The 23,946-nt window shown below is 32.3% G+C and overlaps 1 protein-coding gene across 1 annotated transcript; it reads left to right on the top strand.

Annotated features, from left to right (window-relative positions):
• Positions 1 to 2: 2 nt before the first annotated feature.
• On the top strand, positions 3 to 23,046 carry LOC134692679 (fumarate hydratase class I, aerobic-like). The gene is made up of 13 exons (XM_063553152.1): positions 3 to 92; positions 2,104 to 2,268; positions 3,355 to 3,482; positions 3,847 to 3,985; positions 4,540 to 4,640; positions 12,084 to 12,290; positions 13,227 to 13,353; positions 13,959 to 14,149; positions 16,534 to 16,644; positions 17,279 to 17,485; positions 21,245 to 21,364; positions 21,859 to 21,976; positions 22,551 to 23,046. Exons 2-13 carry the CDS (start codon positions 2,109 to 2,111, stop codon positions 22,649 to 22,651), a joined length of 1,710 nt encoding a protein of 569 aa, XP_063409222.1. The 5' UTR covers positions 3 to 92; positions 2,104 to 2,108; the 3' UTR covers positions 22,652 to 23,046.
• The last annotated feature ends 900 nt before the right edge of the window (positions 23,047 to 23,946 follow it).

Here is a 23,946-nt window from a genome sequence, read left to right as displayed (position 1 = left end):
AATATTACTTCTAAGCGTCTGTACGAGACAGAGTACTTTTATTTTCGGAACCTCTTTGACGCATTTATTGGAGCAGGATTCTGTTTCAGAAGGTTATAAGTTCATTAGTAAAATCTTAGGGGTTAGGTCTAAGATAGATTTAAAATGATTGCAAAAACATCACAATCTTTAGCAATCTGGAATATGTTCTAAACCATTGTTATAAACGTTTTTAAAAGTCAGGCTCATTTCCTTACTGACCTTAGTCATGTTAGTCTGTAGTCCAAATAATTATGACGTCTTGAAAGGCTATTATAATTTTTTTCTTTGACGCCTTACTTGGTCGAAGTAAGGCGTCAAAGAAAAAAATTATAATAGGCTATTATAATTTTTTTCTTTGACGCCTTACTTGGTCGAAGTAAGGCGTCAAAGAAAAAAATTATAATAGCCTTTCAAGACGTCATAATTATTTGGACTAGTTAGTCTGACATCCTGATTTTTGTTCATACTCAACAATTTCTTTTGGGATTCTGAGTCTGAAGCGATTTTCTTATTTGGCCTCCTTAGAATATCTTATAAAACCCTAGCTAGTCTACTCCAGAAAATTTTGAGCATCAAGTTGTTACCTCAAACTGGTGCCTCAGTTTTACATCCACAGTAGCATTCCGAGTATACTCTAAAGGACAATGATACTAGCCCAAATAATTATGACGTATTGAAAAGCTATTTTATTTTTTTGCTTTTTTTCTCCCTCAGCTCACTACTGATGAGGCTTCTGACTTGGGACAGGTGCTAAAATGCAGTGGGGTTAAACATGTTTGAGATCTCGACCCTCCCACCAATACCTCTAGCCAATGTAGAAAAGTAAAGGCTTAACAATACGCACATCACAAAATTCAGTTCAAACAGGAACATATATATGTTAGATATACTGTTCCCAGGTTTAAAAGAAGTCAGAGTTTGATGTCAGAAGATGTCACAAAAGAAAATAAACAAAATGACAATAATACATAAATAACAACAAACTACTAGCAGTTAGCTGAAATGCCAGCTCCAGACTTCAATTAAACTGATTTAAAGATTATTTCTTCATCATATGAATATCAGGCACAATCCCTCCTGTTGGGGGTTTAGTATCAAACCATCATAACATATAAATGAGAAGAACATATATACCAATGTCACAACTCGCCCCATTAGACCAAATGATACAGAAATTGATACCTATAGTCTGTACGGATTTAAACAATGAGCTAAACCCATACCACAAATAAGTCAGCCATAAAAAGCCCTGAAATGACAAATGTAAACAATTTAAACAAGCATGACAAGAAAACTAATGGCCTTATTTATGTACAAAAAAATGAACAAAAAAACAAATGTGTAACACATCAACAAACAACAACCACTGAATAGCAGGCTCCTGACTTTAGACAGGCACATACATACAGAATGTGGCAGGGTTTAATAAGTTAGCAGGATCCCAACCCTCCCCCTAACTTACAGTACAACATAAGAAGGAACTATAAAAATCAGTTGAAAAAGGCTGAACTCATCAGATGGATACAAATAGGAATACATCTACATGTAAGGCCGGAAAAAAAAAGATCTATGTTTCTGGTAACCCGACCGACCCTGTTTTTTAGCCCCGACCCTAACTTTTTTATTGGATCTTCCAAAAAAAAAAAAAAAAAAAAAAAATCAACCGACCCTGTTTTTGACACAGTCTTCTGATAGATGACATAATTTTTTTTCTCTCTTGCTTCCTCTTGCATAGAAAGCCAGTAAAACATTTTATTAAGGTCAAAAGGTATTCCAAATAGGTTAAAATCTAAGAAATTTGCACAGCAGGTGCTTCAAAAACATTGCAATTGGCACACTTCTGGTGTTTGAAACTAGGACTTGGAAAAAAACGGATTAATAAATGTAAAAAAAAAAAAAAAAAAAAAAAAAGAATTCCGACCTACCGACCCTATTTTTCAAAACGATGTTACCAGAAACACATATCTTTTTTTTAGGCCTAACATAAACACTGAGTGGATTGTGATATTTATGTGCGTGATTATATTTGTTTACAACTTTCAATTTTTGGTTGGGATGATAACTCTTATATTCTGTCTCTAGGTACAATGCAGTCATCTAAATGTGTAAGAAGAATCTGTGCTAAGATCTACTCAGTGGGTTCAAGACACCAAAGTGCACAAGCAGCAGCTGCCGTCAAACCTTTTCATTTCCAGGATATACTAGAATCAGAAAAACCATTAGACACACCATGGAAAAAACTAACTGGTATGTACATTGTAGCGTAAGAATGAAGGTAATCAGTAGCGGATTCTTGGGGTTGGAAGTGACTATTTTCACCTCTGTCCAACGAATCATGACCTTATTTAATAAATAAGCAGAACTACATGAACTAACCGTGAAGTGGCTGTTTTTCTTTCAGAAGGTTGTTAAAATAGTTTATGTCAAACTTGTCTTTGCTAAATATCTACCAATAATGAAATGTTGATTTTTTAACTTAAGCTTGGAACCCCCCTTTTTGGACGATCAATGCATTGGAACGGGGACATATGGTTGGAACACCCACTTTATAAATGGCTGGTTTGGCCCCTGGTAATAATGATTCAATTCGTCCTTGTACATTGTTGTAGTGGATTTCTGCTGTAGAAAAGTATTTGAAATTGAGTTATTTCCCTTGGGCCATTATATTACAATTGTACTTTTATTTGACTAGCAAAGTTGAAACATGCAATACACAAAAGATTGATGAAAGATCCTTACTTACTTAGATCTTGGACCTTTCTTGGTAATGAATTGAGCAAGGCTGAAAAGAATTAACATGATTAAAAACTGTACAGAAGAAAACCTTTTTGCAAAGTTAAGAGATCAGTATACCAAATTGAAATTGGCTTATTTATCATGTTTATGAATTGCAAACTAAGACCTTCAACATGATGATAAAAGGAAGTTACTCAAATATGAAATTATGGTAAACAAAACCTATTAATTCACAATTGAAAATCAGGATTTCTCCATCAAGATGCCTTTATTATGAATAGTAGTTGACTTCTGGTGCAACCAATTTATTTAAAAGGTACATGTATGTAGAATTTAATCCAGTGCTCAGCATTGTCAGCAGTTGTTGTATTCACTGACTTTCTGTATATTAACTCAAGGGTCAGTCTTACTGATATACAAAAGTAATAAACAAATAAAATGAAATGAATAGATATATACATATAGTATTTCTATTGACAAATATTTTCACTTAACAAAATCATGGAAATGGCATTTCTTCTGTGACTTGCACTATTTGTTTTCAAATGTGTCAACTATTGATGTTTTGGGTATAACTGCATATCATATATTTTGCAGGAGACTATGTGTCAACTATGGATGTTATGGGGAAGAAAGTTCTAAAAGTAGAACCACAAGCTTTGACATTGCTAGCTGAGCAAGCAATGATAGATATAGCACATCTTCTTAGACCTGGACATTTGCAGGTAATGTTCATCAAATTATGGAACATGAAGTGAATTTTGACTCTTTTTAAACTTAGTATTAGTGATACATGCATCATTGTATGTCTGATCCATAGAACTTATATGTACTAGTATACATAATTGGTTATTATTAAACAAAAATGTTCCTGGTATAGCTATGGCCAACACCTTTAATACAGTATGCCTGATATATTTGTTACAGATTCAGGATTCTAGAAAAGGGGTTGTTTTTGTCAAGGTTGAAAATAGAAATGAGTACGTAAAGAGAACAGATGTTTCTTTAAGGACTGGTACCCAAGACCTTGCAACTCTAAAATATTCATTTTGTTCAATTAGCATGAATCTTATTCTTTTTATTTTACAGCAACTTTCAAATATCCTTAAAGATCCTGAGTCTTCAGAGAATGATAAGTTTGTAGCATTAGAACTTCTAAAGAATGCCAATATAGCATCAGCCATGGTTCTGCCTGGATGTCAAGATACAGGAACTGCTATTTGTATGGGTAGGATAAATTAATAATATGTGTTACAGTGTTAAATATTTGTTTTCTTTGGAGGATGCAGGATATGTAACTTTGTAAATTCCAGTTTTACATTGGATCTTTTTAGAATTAATAGAAAAATCTTTTACAGACCCCATCAACCTTCAAATTTAAACTGGATTTTACTGCATGACTGACTGAATTAGATTTTGGGGAATTTGGTATCAATTTTTCAAGGAGTGTGCATGGTTGCAGCTCAGAGACATTATTCAGAAATGAAAAAAAAAACATTAAGCACGTTCAGATAAATAATTTAAAAAAATAGAATTTTTCATGTCAAAAATCAGTCCTTAATTGCATTTTGAAATGTAAAACATGAATTTAAATGCCAAATTATGTATACATTTTCAATATGCTTTTATGCAAAACCAAAACATCCAATATCCATAATTAACATTTTTTCCTTAATCCATGAAAACTGAAACCAATGTAAATCAATGTATCCACAGTAATCATTGACTGTTTTCATGGTTTTTAATAGACACATTTATATCATTTTTTTCTATAATTTTCAGGAAAGAAGGGTCAGTATGTCTGGACAGAGGGTAATGATGCTGCAGCTTTATCTAAAGGTGTTTATAACACTTATACACAGAAAAATCTGAGGTATTCACAGGTAATTTACTGAGTATACATTTGTACATTAATTTTACAGACCTTTATAGCTCGGTGTTCAGTGTGAACCAAGGCTTTTTGTTGACAGCCATTAATGGAGAGTTGTCTTTTTGGCACTCATACCACATCTTCATTGTGTACATATCAATTCAACATTAGGTATTTTACCTAGCTGTGATTTGTAGGATCTAATCTAAAAAGCCAAATGCAACCTAGTTACATTCTATTGCATCAATTTGGTTAATGAATTTAGTCTTAAAAATTGCATAAAGATGGACCATATTATTCATTAACAATAGACATACTATAGAAACATTAATTTTCGTAGGGTTAAAATTTCGTGGTTTTGTCTTTCTTTAAGGTTTCGTGGGGATTTAATTTCATGGTTTCCTTAAATCTAAGTAGTATTATGTGGAGGTTAAATTTTCGTGGTTTTTTAGTGGAAGAAGACGTCAAGTCTTCTGAAGACTTAAGGGGCTGACCATTGGCATTGAGTCTCCGTATGCCGCATTCATTTCGTGTATTACAATTTCAAAACAACTTAAGATTCCTGACACCGATTTTTAAACATGATTAGGCATCTGAATCATTTAATTTGTAAATTATGATTGTAAAACAATCACTATCGTAAATATGACCCTTTTATTTATGTAAATTATTAGATTTCATCTCGTCCACATGAACGTTATTTGTTTACTTGTAACAGGATGTTTTAACTGTAGATATTTGTATTACGCATGCGTGAATTTGGTATTGGGACAACTCGCCCTGTTTACAAGTTCGCCCTTGAAGTTAGGAATTTGCAATCCTGCAGACAAGAAGATTTTGTTTTTATATAAATAAAAAGGATATATAAAGTGTTGTCTTTATTCATGGTTTTCCTTTGTCATGTGAATTAGATGCCCTTCGTAACATACATGTGAACCTCCCGACGGGAGTACAAAACTCCTGTTTTCAGGGGTCTCCTCCCGTCCTCCCGTTTAGGAACTCCCGTGTATGAAATATTTCATGAATGAAAATTTTCAGATGCCATATTTGATCATTTCTTACTACTGTACGGGTGTAATTGACACCTGTGTTAAATTTTACCTTAACATCAAAGAAGATGTATAATTATATGGCTTCACTTGACAGCTTGGGTGTCAAACATACTGGTAATCAACGATGTTTACCTCCGGCTAACTGCCGTTGTGTTATCAAAACCATGTGTATTGGGAATATTGAAATACTTTTTTGTTACTTCCCTTTGTTTTATCCTGTTTTCAGTTATTTTGCTTTTAAAAATGTAAATTGTAAAAAGACTATAAATGATTAATATTTTAATCAAATAATCATAAAAGGATGTTGATTAAATGAATTTAAATGATTTTGGACAAATAAAAAAATTAAAATTTATAAATTATTTTAGCAATCTAGACCTCCTTTCAAGGATTAAATTGAAGTTTATATCTTAAATTTGTTTGTGCTTCTACATGTGCAACTAGACTAATAGTAATTAGATTTATAGAATAAAGATAAAAAAAAAAAAGTAATTAGATTTATCGAAAGGAGTAGGGGCTTTAATGGCCTAAAATGGCCCCAGATTTACAAGATAATAAAAATTCTAACAGAGCAGATTTTTCTCCATAAATTATTAGAATATGAGTAAATGATTTTAAAAAAATGTTTTTATTTAACTAAAAAAGGTTCAATGACGTCACAATGGTAGGTGCAAATGACGTCATTATTGGGAAAATAAGCAAAAATACCCAAAATTTGATGGTTTTTCTAAAATTTGATCACCGCACCATGCTTGCACCAATTAGAAATTTTAACATTTTGACATGTTCATACATATCAAACTTCGGATAAAAAATCTTTTTGGTGCAAGGTTGGTGCGATAGTTTATTTTATATTTTTCATAGCCAAGCGGAGCAATAAAAAGCTGAAATTTGCCGTTCAAATTGGACCTTTTCATCTGACAAAGTTTAGTTTATACATTCTTATGCCTATAGAAACTTATTTTTTAGCTCACCTGGCCCAAAGGGCCAAGTGAGCTTTTCTCATCACTTGGCGTCCGGCGTCCGTCGTCCGTCGTCCGTCGTCTGTCGTCCGTCGTCCGTCGTCCGTCGTCGTCCGGCGTTAGCTTTTACAAAAATCTTCTCCTCTGAAACTACTGGGCCAAATCAGACCAAACTTGGCCACAATCATCATTGGGGTATCTAGTTTAAAAAATGTGTGGCGTGACCCGGTCATCCAACCAAGATGGCCGCCACGACTAAAAATAGAACATAGGGGTAAAATGCAGTTTTTGGCTTATAACTCAAAAACCAAAGCATTTTGAGGAAATTTGACATGGGATAAAAATGTTTATCAGGTCAAGATCTATCTGCCCTAAAATTTTCAGATGAATCGGTCAACCTGTTGTTGGGTTGCTGCCCCTGAATTGGTAATTTTGAGGAAATTTTGCTGTTTTTGGTTATTATCTTGAATATTATTATAGATAGAGATAAACTGTAGACAGCAATAATGTTCAGCAAAGTTAGATTTACAAATAAGTCAACATGACCTAAATGGTCAATTGACCCCTTAAGGAGTTATTGCCCTTTATAGTCAATTTTTAACAATTTTCATTAATTCGGTAAATTTATGTAAAATTTTACCAAATATTTTTCTCTGTTACTAATGGGCAAGGTTCATTATAGATATAATTGTAAGAAGCAAGAACGTTCAGTAAAGTAAGAACTTCAAACACATCACCATCACCAAAATACAATTTTGTCATGAATCCATTTGTGTCCTTTGTTTAATATGCACATAGACCAAGGTGAGCGACACAGGCTCTTTAGAGCCTCTAGTTTTGTTTATGAATGTAAAGTGTATTCCTAATTTTATTTCCGTAAGTTTATCTAGTTAAATTTCTTTAAAAAAATCCGACAGCAATGAACTTCATGTGTAAGGCAGTCAATAACAACTTTAAGGACATTTTTTTTAATTATGAAATTTTAGATAGACCTTCAATATAATAAAATCTGTACATTTCTGATGTTTTTGCTAATTATAAATTCAAAATTTGTTGTTTGAATGGGGCAATCTTCTCTCTGATATTAGGGTCAGATCTATGATTTATGCAAAGAAAAGGGGGGGGGGGTATTTTACTTAAATTTCCATAATTGGCGAGAAACACAAGATTTATTTCGAATTCAATGAAACTACCTATATTCCAATTGGATGTGTCTTTGTGGTTAATGTGCATAGAGAACAAGTTCTATAAAATTTAATGGTAAAAAACGGAAACGGCATAAGGTAGACTATCCATATTTCCGTATAAACAAGTATTATCAGATTTCGAGGGCTGATATTGACCGAGGGCTGATAATACATGCGATATGAAAAATGACATGTTATGATCTTTTTATCATATGCTTCAACAATGGAGAAAAATAACAGATTCATAATTTGATTCTTTTACGTGGTTCTAAAATAGAACTTCAAAGAGTGAAAAGTTTCCGGATGTCGAACCCAAATTTAGTACACTCCATATGAAATCTTTCTATCGTATACATTGTACCCAAACAGAAGAGAAAAATATCTAAATATGTACAAACCGACAAAAAACAAGTTATTCAACAATATTCATAATGAACACTGTTTCAAAAAGTCACTTTTTTAAAGTAATTTTCTAAATTGTGTTTGAAACTTTTAAAAAAGCATTTATCTATTAATTTGTTTGTTTGTTTTTTTTTGTTTTTTTTTTAATTACTTTACACAATAAACTTTCCAGTATCTAAATAATTGTTTTGTACATTACTTTATAATGTTTTCCACTGAAAACGTAGCATTGAGGTGTATTTTTTCAGAATTTGCCGAGTATCACCGGAATGCCATGCGATAACGTTACGGAAAGGAATGTGATAACAATCGAAGCATGTGATAAATTTTTCATATCAGCCCGCTAAGCACCAATTCAAAAAATATGGAATTTACGTTTAATTTAATGCTATTATCATACAGTAAGATTCATATGTTATTTAGTCTAAGTATATGATAAATATAATTATATAAGTACGCCTGAGCCTGTGACAACTCTACAACAGATTTATCCATTGTATCACCAGCAGTGATGGTGATACATGGCTGTGTACATTATGTATATACAACTCGTCGAAACATCAACCCAACAATGTAAGATCTGTAAATTTGCAAATGTATATATATATGGATAATTGACCTTTCCATGCATAGAAACAAGAGCCTGAAGTCTGTAAGCATACTACATGTCTGTTACCTTTTTAAAGGTTATGTTTTGAATAGTTTTATAATCATGCGTAAAAATGAAGAGTAAACTTTAAAATGTGACCCGGCTTTGTTGTTAAGCCCCATTTGTGGGCATTATGTTTTCTGGTCTATGCGTCTGTTCGCCCGTTGCGTATGTCAGTCTGTTCGTCCGATTGTCCTTGTGTCTCACTTCAGGTTTAAGTGTTTGGTCAAGGTAGTTGAATCTGACATCAGACTCAGACTTTTTAAAGTAAATTTTACTGTGTGTATTGTGTGTTTGATTTTTTTTATACTTCTATAAATCTAAGAATACAGATTTATTTGATATAGTAGCATGTTCCAGTTTTATAATTCTATAGAATGATACGGTTATAAGTCTGGATGACTGAAATAGATAATAAAAATAAGATGAATTTCGAAAAGTCAACCCTAGCAAGCCTTTACATAAGTCTAGAGGGGGAGGGGGTGTACTTCAATACTTAATTGATAGGGGGTGACACTGTTTTGTCACCTTACCCAGTTTTACATTTTAAAAATATATACCTTTTCATAAATTGCGTAGGAAAAAAAGTTATATCATATATATCTGATAGTCTTCACTTATTCAAGCTTAAAAAGTTGTAAAAAGAAGTGCCCCCCTTCAACCCCAATCCCTTCCGGAAACATAACTACTGTCATAGAAATACACTGACTTTTGTAAACACCCTTTAATGCATGTGTCTGTATCTATTTATTTAAGATAATCAATATTAAGATTTCTTAGCGCTAAATGTGTCTTGTCTTTATATTATTCTTCTTGTCGCTGATAAGTGAGACTCAACACAGCATCAGATGCACAATCTGTATATATAAGCAATACCCGGTGTTTTGTTTTGTTTGTTGGTGTTTCAATATTGCTTTCCCCCTTAATATTTACCTTGGAGTTCGTTTCTTTTTACAATTTACATCTTAAATTACCTTTCTGTTTCAATATATTTAAAATTAAATCTTGTAAATAGAAAACAAATCGCGGTTGCCATGGGCACAGATATGTTGCTAGGGAGAAACAACCGTGAATTTGGCAAAAATGTGCAATTAATTATGTAATATTTAAATAGTGCGCAAGTGTAAATAGATATAGGAAGATGTGGTGTGAGTGCCAATGAGACAACTCTCCATCCAAATAACAATTTAAAAATTAAACCATTATAGGTTAAAGTACGGCCTTCAACACGGAGCCTTGGCTCACACCGAACAACAAGCTATAAAGGGCCCCAAAATTACTAGTGTAAAACCATTCAAACGGGAAAACCAACGGTCTAATCTATATAAACAAAACGAGAAACGAGAAACACGTATATATTACATAAAGTTCACTACATGTTAAACAGGTTCAATTTTAAATATAGATATATTAAAGCTGTATAATAATCATATTTGATGAGTTTAAATCCACCATTTTAGTGGTTGCTAGGCAACAGAATAAACGAGCTAGACCCAAAATTCGATTATTTTCAAAAGGTCTATGGTATAGACTTACAACATGACATATTAAATGAAATTTGGGGGTGGGGCCAAAAATGGCCCTTATAGCCCCTAGTCCTTTAAATTTGTAAATGTTAGTATATTTTAGATTTTATTGTGTAAGCTAAGAAATAGCAAGACATTTTACACTGTTTTTAAGTCTTTTTAAGCTTTCTACAAATATGACTTTCATAATGCTTAAAAGCCATGCAGTACTAGTGTTAGTGTATGTTATTTTTTTAAATTAATTTACGATGTTGCAAATATACATGTGGAGCTTATTTCTTTCTTATTTGTCTATACATTTACAAATGATTAGGAGATGGAGACATGAACAAAAATATATACAGATAAGATATATACATATAATGATTCATTTGCAAGCAGTGAACAATCATTTGTCAAAAACAAAACAAAACAAGAAACAGATTCTTCTTATTATTTTATTTTATTCAAATAGAGAGGCAATAAGGGAACTATAAACATACAATTTGATGGAAATTTGAAGAAAAAACGCAATTTCTACATCATTTGGTTACATTTACGACAAAATTTATGTCGATAAAAAAACATGATGTTTTGACCATTCAGTACTTAATAGATGCATAATTCTTGGGGAAAAGTTTCATCAAATAATATGAATATAAATGACTTTTTTTGTGCTCATTTTTTACAGTGGGTTGTGATGATCTTCCAGTTAGGTTACCCTCATTTGGAGTGTTGTTCCCAACCTGTTAAAGGTTCATTTTTGTGCATAATTCAAAATTGGAAATTTCAACAAGCATCTAATATTCTTAATCTGGAAAATAAACACTGGTCTGCTAGCTTCATGTATATTTTTTCTACCTATTTAAAATATAACTAGAATCATGCAAACAGACTTAAGGAAAAGGCATGTAAGTTCATCATACAAATATGACACTTTTTCTAGACAATCCAGATCTTGCAAAATACGTCGCTAAAAATTGTAACCTTTAAAATTGTTGTTGTGCAGTAAAAACCCATATGGGAACTTTCAAAAGTTGGTGAGTATGTAACAAGTCTTACTATTTTTGTGCTCCATTTATGGGCAATATGTTTTCTAGTCTGTCTGTCCGTCCTGCTTCTGGTTATAAAGTTTATGGTCGAGGTAGTTTTTGATGAAGTTGAAATCCAATCAACTTGAAACTTAGTACACATGTGTTCCTCTTGATATGATCTTCTTGATTTTACTGCCAAATTAAAGATTTTACCTAATTTTCATAGTCAACTGAACATAGAAAATGATTGTACGGATGGGAAATCCATGTACTTATGACCTTTTCTTGTTTGAAGAAAAAAAATACATTTTAACCATAATGGAACAAAGCAGCCTGGGTAAGTGGGGCTGCTTTTATGGTAATTCAAGTTACCTTTTATTCACCTTCTTCCACCTCAGAGCTATCAGCTCTTTGATTTTATTTAGTGGATATATCCTTTCCACGAAATAAACGAAATTAGATCCTTCACGAAAATTTCTGCTTTTACAGTAGTTGCAGAATGGTACTAATTCTGATTGTTGAACACACTTTTACAAACTATGAGCATTTTCATCCCTTATGATGTCTGCGTATACTAAGATGCATGTATTTAGTGCATTGATGTGTGTATGACAGTTCATGTACACATTCAAAACACATTTTTAATTTTGTAATTTTTTATTCAGGTTGCCCCATTGGATATGTACACAGAAGTAAATACGAAGACAAATCTTCCTGCACAGATTGAAATCTATTCGACAGATTCAAGTCAATATGACTTCCTGTTTATTGCAAAAGGGGGCGGGTCTGCCAACAAAACATTTCTGTATCAACAGACTAAAGCTCTCTTGAATCCAGAAAAGCTTCTGAAGTTTGTGGATGAGAAGGCAAAGGTGAAATAATTAATTAGAGGGTGAAATCTTCTCAAACATGTTAACTGCAAAAATCGTTAAACCAACTTATTTTCATGCATACTTTATTTTGCGATAGGCCCCTTCTATCTTTACTTGCAGCAATTTGATTTCATGATTTACAAATTATTTTGATGTAGTTAGATAAGGGAAGATCCATGTTTTAAATTTTCACAACAATTTATATTCTCGTTGTGTTTCTTTTCTCAAAAGTTGCGAAAAATAAATAGCTCTTGAAAATAATTTGGTTTACATAGTATATACCAGTCCTTTAAAGTTTTATTCCAAAACAATGGTCATTAAAAAACCTCTTTAAAAGTACTTTATATTCCTTAATTCTATTATACATGTACCAGATGACTCATCTATCACATGTAAAATTAACTTTTCATTGAGTTGCAGAAAGAAGTACATGTTTTTATACACATTTTACCAAAATGTTTTAAAAGTGATAAGTCCTAGAACAAACAAATAAATGCATATAAACAGACCAAAAGATCTTCAGATACAATACACATGTATTTCTATACTAATGCCATACCTGGGATTCTGGGAACAATTACTTTTTTTAATATGATTAACTAAATTACAATTAAATTACAAAAACCTTCATTAAACTATATTGCAATTACACTATTTTGTCTTGAGTAATAAATCGTATTACAGCTAATTTACCAAGTTATCTTATGTCATTGTATGTACAAACATAACATCCTGAAATATTGAATCCAGTTAGCTTATTGAGTATTGAATCAGATGTCTTGCATTATTTACATGTAGCTATTTTTTCCCCAAATAGTCCATTTAAACTTGATTTTTATCAAAATTTTGTATCATTCAGGAAACCTCATTCTGTAAGTTTATGCCATCTGTGCTTTATCTTATAATTTTTAATTGCTATTTACTTCCTGTTTTCAGACCCTAGGTACTGCAGCTTGCCCACCGTATCATTTGGCTGTAGTTATTGGAGGAACATCTGCAGAATTTAATCTGAAGACAGTCAAACTTGCCTCTGCTAAATATTTAGATAATTTACCATGTGAAGGTCAGTAGAAATTGTATGTGAAAATTGCCTCTGCTAAATATTTAGATAATTTACCTTGTGAAGGTCAGTAAAAATTGTATGTGAAAATTGCCTCTGCTAAATATTTAGATAATTTACCTTGTGAAGGTCAGTAGAAATTGTATGTGAAAATTGCCTAGGGGGTATGCTAAATATTTAGATAATTTACCTTGTGAAGGTCAGTAGAAATTGTATGTGAAAATTGCCTCTGCTAAATATTTAGATAATTTACCTTGTGAAGGTCAGTAGAAATTGTATGTGAAAATTGCCTCTGCTAAATATCTAGATAATTTACCTTTGTTTCCAAAAGGGGGGAGGGATTGTACAAACTCCTCGAACCCCCTGATTACGGTTGTGTGTATTAAGATAATAGACCCCTTCAAGCTTACTCCAGCCATGTTGAGTTGGGGCAGATTGTAATAATGGGGGTAAAAATGGTTTGAAAAATACTGGAAAGCATTAAAACAGAATAGTTGCTTGGAAACATGCTTAGGATTTCCTGTATTTTCATACTATTTTCACCTCAAAAATGAATTATTACAAAACAAGTCCCCTTAATAGATTTTGTATATGTGTATATTACCTAGGAAATGAACATGGAAGAGGTTTTAGAGATAGAAAATTAGAGGAAGAAATCCACAAACTGACCCAGAGAGCTGGGATAGGAGCCCAGTTTGGAGGGAAATATTTTTGCCATGATGTAAGGGTCATTCGATTGCCACGACATGGTGCCTCTTGTCCTGTAGGAATAGGTGTTTCTTGCTCTGCCGATCGACAAGTAAGTTTCCTTGAAATATGTATTGTGGGTTATTTTTTATGGTGTGTAAATTTTCACTGATTGAAGAAAATTGCCAAAATAAATTCCACTAATTTAAAAATGCACATGCAATCTTATGATATAAAAGTTTAAATCCACCAAAATAGTAACTGGCAAAATATTGTGTATACCTTCTTCAATGAAAATCGCAAAATATTACACTCGAGAAAATTACCTGCTATATGATATGATAAGACAAAGACCATGACCGTTTTAGCACATCACAAGAAGAACATTTTGTATGATTTTACTAGGAGAATTCTGTTTAATTCATATAAAAAAAATCAAAATTCAGGTTTAAGTAATATCAATTATAAACCTGTTGCATTTTCGCAATAATAAAAACATTGCAATTATATCTGAATTTACAGAATATTATAAGAAAATGACAGCATATTTATGTCAGTAATAGATGGTGAAGTAGCAAATACCAGATTCGTGCATACCTGCCAACTTTCACGATTTTGGCGTGTTCTACACGATTTTGACCCTTTGTCACGATTGCACGATCGTGTTCCTGAAAAACCCTCTAAAACACGATTTGGTAAAAATCTACATGAAAAATATTATTGTTCCCGATTTTGAACTGTGTTCAATGGAAGAAAATCGTGTTCAGCCAATCAAAATGTATGTTTCTTATGATCAAATTAATCAGCCAATCAAAAACGTTTTCTCTCAAGATTATTTTAACATGCTAGATATTGAACTTGTGTTGCATTCCTCTATTAGTTGCTTTATAGAATAGTAAAATCGTGAACATGGCAAATGATTTTTCACCTGCAAGGAGGTTCTTACACAGAATAAGAATAAAAGCATAGCTGATTGACAAACTTCAATGATGCAGTACTACCATTAAGATAATAAATAGTAGTTTTATATTCACTAATTTATTATTACACTTGCTGTAAAATAATTTTATTTATGTATTCAATTAAATTACCAAATCATTGAAAGTATAATGTACTATTCTTTATTTTACACATGGACAACCACCCACCCCCACATCATCATGAGGAATCCCTTAAATGAGGGACAACCCTTTGTCAAGGGGTCATTTTAATCTTGTAAAAAATAAAATAGAAAAATGTAGATTTATTAACTTAAAAATGGGAAATTCTTACATTATATTTGGAACAGCTTTTCTAAATGAAGGGTCCAATTATTTTGAATAATAAAGAAGATATAAGGCCAAGAACATATCAAAAATTCTTGGAAGTGTGTTGACCATATCATACCAGATAGATCATAAGATGTATAGTTCTTTGGAAAAAGTTTCTTCAAATAATATGAATATATGCTCATTTGTACTTAAAAACTGGTTTTTAATTTCCTAACATTGAGGAGGTATCCGTAGGTGTTGTTCCCAACCTGATAAAGGTCCTTCTTTGTGTATAATTTCAAATTAGAAAAGTCAACAACTATTTAGCATCCTTACACATGAAAATAATTCCTGGTCTTACAGCTACATGTTTTCTGCTGATATATTAAATAGAATCATGCAAATAAACTTTAGAAAAAGGCATGTAAGCTCATCTTACAAATATGACTCTTTTTCTAGACCACAAAACAGCACGCATAAAATAGTTGTAGAATTGTAACCTTTGAAATTGTTGTCGCGCACTAAAACCCCCATGGGCACTTTCAAAAGTTGGCAGGTATGTTCGTGTATTTTATTTGAGCTGTCAAAGAATTGAATCCAATACCTCCTGTGCTGGATTAGAGCTCAAGGATCTTTTTCTGATTCAAAATAATAGGTTTTTAGTTTGAGTACTGAGGATTAAGTTATTTACGTAGGTACCAGTTTTGTGGATTTTCAGAATGTTCAATGCTCATTACAAGCCCCCATGGAGCAATTTTTGAAGGTCTTGCACAAATACTTGACATTTTTGTGCAATCAGTTTCTTTGTTGAATTAATGAGTTTCTAATAAAAAATTATGAGCTAATCTGGTAAAAATCATTTAAGGCATGGTTTTTTATCTCAAAACTTGAGAATTTTTGTTGGATTGTAAGAAAATTTACTTGTTTAGAAAAAAAAGGGGAGATTATTCAAACATAATTTTTTTATATGTGTACATTTTTTTTTTTACTTCTTCAAGTAAATAAAAATTACTTGTACAAGTAGTACCCCTGACTGACTGAACCAGTGAAATCCATAAAAAAATTCCAACAAAAAAATGAATCAGAAAAATAAATGTTTGTACATCATGCAGTGCAATCAATTAGGTATGTTACAAAAGATTTTATCATATTGTAAATAATTTAAGATCAAATGACATGGAATTAAATTAAATAAATAGCAATATTTATATTATCATTTTAACATGTTTTATCGAATTTTATCTAGGCATTAGGTAAAATCACAGAAGAAGGAGTGTTTTTAGAACAATTAGAAACAAATGTATCAAAGTATTTACCAGAAGTAGAAAGTAAAGATCTCAGTTCAGAAGTTGTTCAAGTATGTATAAACAGATGAAATATTATTGTAGCAAATTATACATGAATAAATAAAACACTGGACATACAACTCTAAATATACAAAATTAGGTCAATGAAAGAGAAATATAAACTTTTGGTATGAGGCTGAGAAACTGGGGAAGAGCGAGGTTCTACCGATTCCTTCCCCAGTTTTGCACAGAGTACAAAAAAGTTTATAGTTTTATGACATTGACCTAATATTATTTTTATACCATGTATACTGCAACATAAACTAATACATTGATAGCTTTTTAAATTGTTACACAAATGTAAACTTATTTTCCTCCCTTAATGAGCCCCTGATTGTTGACCAATTAGAAAGGTTCTTTGTTTATCTACATAAATGCACAAACAAGATGGCTGCAAAATATTTTATATTCAGTTAGTAGAAAGGGAAATTCTGATTTCCCAATAAATACTAATGAACAAATTGATAGATTGGTCATTAATAGTTCATCAACAGATTTATAATTTTATGCTATTAGATTATAAGGCAATATATGAATGGTGCCCTGACATAATAATTTTCTAAACACTTTGATTGTTAAGTTACTACGATAAATGCTCTGAAGAAACTTAATTTCAGATTACTTTTCATATTATAATTTTTTCAGGTTAATTTGAATCAGCCAATGGCAGAAGTTCTAAAGGTTTTAAGTAATTATCCAATCAGAACTCGTGTTAGTTTGAATGGGACATTGGTTGTTGCTAGAGACATTGCTCATGCCAAATTACAAGAGAGGATTGACAGTGGGGAAGGATTGCCTGAATATGTTAAAAATCATCCAATATATTACGCTGGTCCAGCTAAAACACCAGAGGTCAGTCACTGAATATGTTAAAAATCATCCAATATATTACGCTGGTCCAGCTAAAACACCAGAGGTCAGTCACTGAATATGTTAAAAATCATCCAATATATTATGCTGGTCCAGCTAAAACACCAGAGGTCAGTCACTGAATATGTTAAAAATCATCCAATATATTATGCTGGTCTAGCTAAAACACCAGAGGTCAGTCACTGAATATGTTAAAAATCATCCAATATATTACGCTGGTCCAGCTAAAACACCAGAGGTCAGTCACTGAATATGTTAAAAATCATCCAATATATTACGCTGGTCCAGCTAAAACACCAGAGGTCAGTCACTGAATATGTTAAAAATCATCCAATATATTACGCTGGTCCAGCTAAAACACCAGAGGTCAGTCACTGAATATGTTAAAAATCATTCGATATATTACGCTGGTCCAGCTAAAACACCAGAAGATAATCACTGAATATGTTAAAAATCATTCGATATATTACGCTGGTCCAGCTAAAACACCAGAAGATAATCACTGAATATGTTAAAAATCATTCGATATATTACGCTGGTCCAGCTAAAACATCAGAGGTCAGTCACTGAATATGTTAAAAATCATCCTATATATTACGCTGGTCCAGCTAAAACACCAGAAGATAATCACTGAATATGTTAAAAATCATTCGATATATTACGCTGGTCCAGCTAAAACACCAGAAGATAATCACTGAATATGTTAAAAATCATTCGATATATTACGCTGGTCCAGCTAAAACACCAGAAGATAATCACTGAATATGTTAAAAATCATCCGATATATTATGCTGGTCCAGCTAAAACACCAGAAGATAATCACTGAATATGTTAAAAATCATCCAATATATTATGCTGGTCCAGCTAAAACACCAGAGGTCAGTCACTGAATATGTTAAAAATCATCCTATATATTACGCTGGTCCAGCCAAAACACCAGAGGTCAGTCACTGAATATGTTAAAAATCATCCTATATATTACGCTGGTCCAGCTAAAACACCAGAGGTCAGTCACTGAATATGTTAAAAATCATTCGATATATTACGCTGGTCCAGCTAAAACACCAGAGGTCAGTCACTGAATATGTTAAAAATCATTCGATATATTACGCTGGTCCAGCTAAAACACCAGAAGATAATCACTGAATATGTTAAAAATCATTCGATATATTACGCTGGTCCAGCTAAAACATCAGAGGTCAGTCACTGAATATGTTAAAAATCATCCTATATATTACGCTGGTCCAGCTAAAACACCAGAAGATAATCACTGAATATGTTAAAAATCATCCGATATATTATGCTGGTCCAGCTAAAACACCAGAAGATAATCACTGAATATGTTAAAAATCATCCAATATATTATGCTGGTCCAGCTAAAACACCAGAGGTCAGTCACTGAATATGTTAAAAATCATCCTATATATTACGCTGGTCCAGCTAAAACACCAGAGGTCAGTCACTGAATATGTTAAAAATCATCCTATATATTAAGCTGGTCCAGCTAAAACACCAGAGGCCAGTCACTGAATATGTTAAAAATCATCCAATATATTATGCTGGTCCAGCTAAAACACCAGAGGTCAGTCACTGAATATGTTAAAAATCATCCTATATATTACACTGGTCCAGCTAAAACACCAGAGGCCAGTCACTGAATATGTTAAAAATCATCCAATATATTATGCTGGTCCAGCTAAAACACCAGAGGTCAGTCACTGAATATGTTAAAAATCATCCAATATATTATGCTGGTCCAGCTAAAACACCAGAGGCCAGTCACTGAATATGTTAAAAATCATCCTATATATTACGCTGGTCCAGCTAAAACACCAGAGGTCAGTCACTGAATATGTTAAAAATCATTCGATATATTACGCTGGTCCAGCTAAAACACCAGAGGCCAGTCACTGAATATGTTAAAAATCATCCAATATATTATGCTGGTCCAGCTAAAACACCAGAGGTCAGTCACTGAATATGTTAAAAATCATCCTATATATTACGCTGGTCCAGCTAAAACACCAGAGGCCAGTCACTGAATATGTTAAAAATCATCCAATATATTATGCTGGTCCAGCTAAAACACCAGAGGTCAGTCACTGAATATGTTAAAAATCATCCTATATATTACGCTGGTCCAGCTAAAACACCAGAGGCCAGTCACTGAATATGTTAAAAATCATCCTATATATTACGCTGGTCCAGCTAAAACACCAGAGGCCAGTCACTGAATATGTTAAAAATCATCCAATATATTATGCTGGTCCAGCTAAAACACCAGAGGTCAGTCACTGAATATGTTAAAAATCATCCTATATATTACGCTGGTCCAGCTAAAACACCAGAGGCCAGTCACTGAATATGTTAAAAATCATCCTATATATTACGCTGGTCCAGCTAAAACACCAGAGGCCAGTCACTGAATATGTTAAAAATCATCCAATATATTATGCTGGTCCAGCTAAAACACCAGAGGTCAGTCACTGAATATGTTAAAAATCATCCTATATATTACGCTGGTCCAGCCAAAACACCAGAGGTCAGTCACTGAATATGTTAAAAATCATCCAATATATTATTCTGGTCCAGCTAAAACACCAGAGGTCAGTCACTGAATATGTTAAAAATCATCCTATATATTACGCTGGTCCAGCTAAAACACCAGAGGCCAGTCACTGAATATGTTAAAAATCATCCTATATATTACGCTGGTCCAGCTAAAACACCAGAAATTAATCACTATATAAATTATTATAGAAACACGTAATTCTGAATGCTGAAGTGGTTGGAAATTATGTTTAAATTTTATATAATGAAATTTGTTTTGGCAAGAAATTGTTTCAAATTACATTGTAGTAGAAAGTACATCAAATTTTTGTAAATTCTATAATATCAGATTTGTTAAGCGGATCAACATATTGGAAACTTATGTTAAAATTATTGATTTTCATAAAATAAAATAAAATTATGGTTAAATTTGCAATTTGGACTTATATTATGATTTTTTGTATGAAAGTATTCTGTAATTTTGTTTGATTTCTTAATTTTGACATTTTTTGCTCCTATAAATTCCTGCAGTGTTCTGCTAAGGACCTTTTAGCATCATGGTTGCTAAATCATGGCATCATGCCTGTCAAAGTTGTCTTATATTGCTATTTATGATATTATCTGAAAATATTTTTTCAAAGGTAGTGTTATGGATGTGACGCTATAATTTCTGGAAACAAGATGTTACTCCAAAAAATCATTTCATTTTTTCTGGATTACTGGGTTTTGACACCTTCTGTACCTTCCTCCATGTTGTTGCCATGGAAATCTAAAAAAGAATACCAAAGTGACAGCTGGAAACAAAGCAACACGGTCTGGGGTTGAAGTCATAAAACTTTTCTCAGGGCTTGGAGCACAAAAACCATGCTCGAAACATAAAATCCAACATTTTGATTGGTTGATTTACGAGTACGAGTACAAAAAATCGAACTCGAAAGTTTTATGACTGCATGGCCTGAACAATACTTATTATGTAAATGCCATGAAAAAACAAGGAACTACAAAAAAATTGCAGTTACATTATTAAGTAGAGACTAAATAACACAAATACTTAGAAAACATTTATTTAACTTTTGTGCTTATGATAAAATGTTAAAAAAAATAGAAATAGGAAACCAATACATACTTAATTGAAATGCTGTGCTACCTAATTTATTTAATGATATGATGGATTTAATTTTTTTGATTTAGGGCTATGCCAGTGGGTCATTCGGTCCGACAACTGCTGGTAGAATGGATTCCTATGTGGAACAATTCCAAAAGAATGGAGGTAGTATGATCATGTTAGCCAAAGGAAACCGAAGTAAACAGGTATATAGGATAGTCCATGATCACATTTATCACCTCTTAGTTACTGTTGAGAAAATGTACAATCATTTACACAAAGAAATCAGGGTGATTTGATGTAAAAAAAAAACCAACAACATAAAAACATGAATTTATGGCTCAGTATTTATTTTCAGTGCCACCCATAAATATTTTAAAATGGAATTTATTTTGAAAGTGGTTCTATTATTTTAGTAATTGTGCTATTTCAAATCCAGTGATGCTGTACTGAAATTCTGAGGAGAATACTGAAGATAATTTCTATTATTGGGGGTACCAATTTACATGCCCAAATTATTTTTGTGTGGAAATTGGGTTTTTAGGTTTTTGACAAAGTCTGCATGATTTTGCCTACAAAACCCTTACAAATTGTTACTTTGTCGAACATTAGATAATAAAGAGTCCACAGTACTGTCCAGGTAATTTAGAAACTTTGATGTAATTGTATCAAGGCTAACTGAGAAATTTGTGTATTTCAGGTAACAAAGGCTTGTAAGACATATGGTGGATTTTATCTTGGATCTATTGGAGGTCCAGCTGCCATACTAGCACAGAACTGTATCAAAAAAGTGGAAGTTTTAGAATATCCAGAATTAGGTATGTTTTCTCAATCACATACAAAAGAGGGGTGAAAGATAGAAGAAGGATATTCAAACTCATAGATAAAAAAAAAATTGACAACACCATGGCTAAAAAAGATTGAAACAAATAGACAAAAAATAATACACAAGACACATCATAGAAAACTAATGACTAAGCAACACAAACCCCACCAAAAACATGGTTGATCTCAGGTACTCCAGACAGGTAAGCAGATCCTGCTCCACATGTGGCACCTATGGTGTTGCTCAAGATATTACAAACTCTTTAAATAGTCTAATTCTGTAGGTCTAATTCAATACAATAAAATTGAGAATGGAAATGGGGAATGTATCAAAGAGACAACAACCTGACCATAGAAAAGTATTTTTTAGATTGAAATTTCACCATAATCAGTTTACAGAAGGTATGATTATACAAAAAAATATGAATTCTCCTGCAATATGCAAGTTCTGAACAGTTTATTGTAAAAAGTAATTCAAAATGTCCATGAATATTTGGTTAAGTTTACCTCTGACAGAAGATGCCACTAACAAATATTATTCTACACTTAATATTCTTTATTTTATAGGTATGGAGGCAATATGGAAAGTAGAGGTTGAGAATTTCCCAGCATTCATTGTAGTAGACAATAAAGGAAATGACTTCTTTAAAGAGTGGCAGGTGGAATAAGAAATGATTGGAAATTTTAATAGATATTTTTACTTAATAGGAGATGTAAGAAAAAAGGGGCGATTAGATAAAATAGTTTTTTATAAAACATTGACAAAAAGATCTGAAGAGATTTTGACAAAGAAAAATGTCAACATAAACTGTTTACCCGTTATATGCCTTTGGGAAACTTGCATTGTAAATTCTATATTTGGTGTACATTTAGGTAAGAAAATAACAAATGTGCCATGCGGTCTGGTATATATTCACTATGAATCTGTTCCCATTTCACTGAATTCAAAGCTTTTAATACATTTATAGCAAAGTGAATTCCATGCTTACTTAATTTATGTAATTCTTAAATGTGATAAACAAAATGTTAGATTTTTATTTGTTAAATATATTTATACATGCTTTGTTATGCTTTCAGTTATTTTGCCATTTTATTTTTATATTAATGTGCTTTTACCTGAAAGAGTTATCATTTGATGAATTGATTAGTCTCAATTTAACACTATTGGAGGAATTTCACAAAAAGGTAACATGCATTTTGAATAAAGATGACCTTCATGTGGATTTTGTTATTATGTTGTTCTGTGCCTCACTGTCCCAGGTTAGAGGAAGGGTTGATTTCTGGCAAACATGATTAACCAGGCCAATTTTTATACATGCCTGGCTCAATTCAGGAGCTTGTAAATCAGTGTTTGTTGTTGATTGTTGTCTATCAAATTTCCTTTTCTTTAATTGTTTTGTACTTACATGTAGTTTTCTAGTTTTCCTGTTTTGAATGTTGTCATATGTTTTGACTTTTAAAGTTTACTATAGGATATTGGTTTTGCTCAATATTGAAGGTTGTACGGTGACCTATGGCTATAGTTTCTAACATCGACATCATGTAGTCTATGGTGGATAGTTGTATCAATGGAAATCATACCACATTTTATTTTATTATTTTAATCTGACAATCTTTGTAATGAGAAGAACGGTAGAATTTTCCTTTATAAGTATTTATTACAATTATCATATGTTTTTTTTTTTTTTTTAAAGATGACATTTAAAATTATGAAGTTTAATGAAAAGTTACATTAAGCAATTCACTATTTACAATGTGAAAGAAGCAAATCAAATTCATATCTGCAAAGGGAGATAATTTGTCATATGACATAAGGGGAGATAATTTTTATACGACACGGGGAGATATGGTCAAATTGGTATTTATCAAGTGAAAGATAGATCATGATAGGGTATTCAGTGGCGGATCCAGGATTTTTCATAAGTGGGGGCCCACTGACTGACCTAAGAGGGGGCCCGCTCCA

This window comes from Mytilus trossulus, chromosome 12 (assembly GCF_036588685.1).
Source record: "Mytilus trossulus isolate FHL-02 chromosome 12, PNRI_Mtr1.1.1.hap1, whole genome shotgun sequence".
NCBI classification, from domain to species: domain Eukaryota; kingdom Metazoa; phylum Mollusca; class Bivalvia; order Mytilida; family Mytilidae; genus Mytilus; species Mytilus trossulus.
The sequence above is the reverse complement of the archived record's forward strand: the minus strand, read 5'-3'. Positions and strand labels throughout refer to the sequence as shown.

Excerpts from the sequence above, each read along its gene's own strand:
- LOC134692679 (XM_063553152.1), top strand. The coding sequence starts at position 2,109 with ATGCAGTCATCTAAATGTGTAAGAAGAATCTGTGCTAAGATCTACTCA. Across the intron at positions 14,150-16,533 it reads CTTGCTCTGCCGATCGACAA|GCATTAGGTAAAATCACAGA; the intron begins GTAAGTTTCCTT and ends AATTTTATCTAG. Across the intron at positions 17,486-21,244 it reads GTCCAGCTAAAACACCAGAG|GGCTATGCCAGTGGGTCATT; the intron begins GTCAGTCACTGA and ends TTTTTGATTTAG.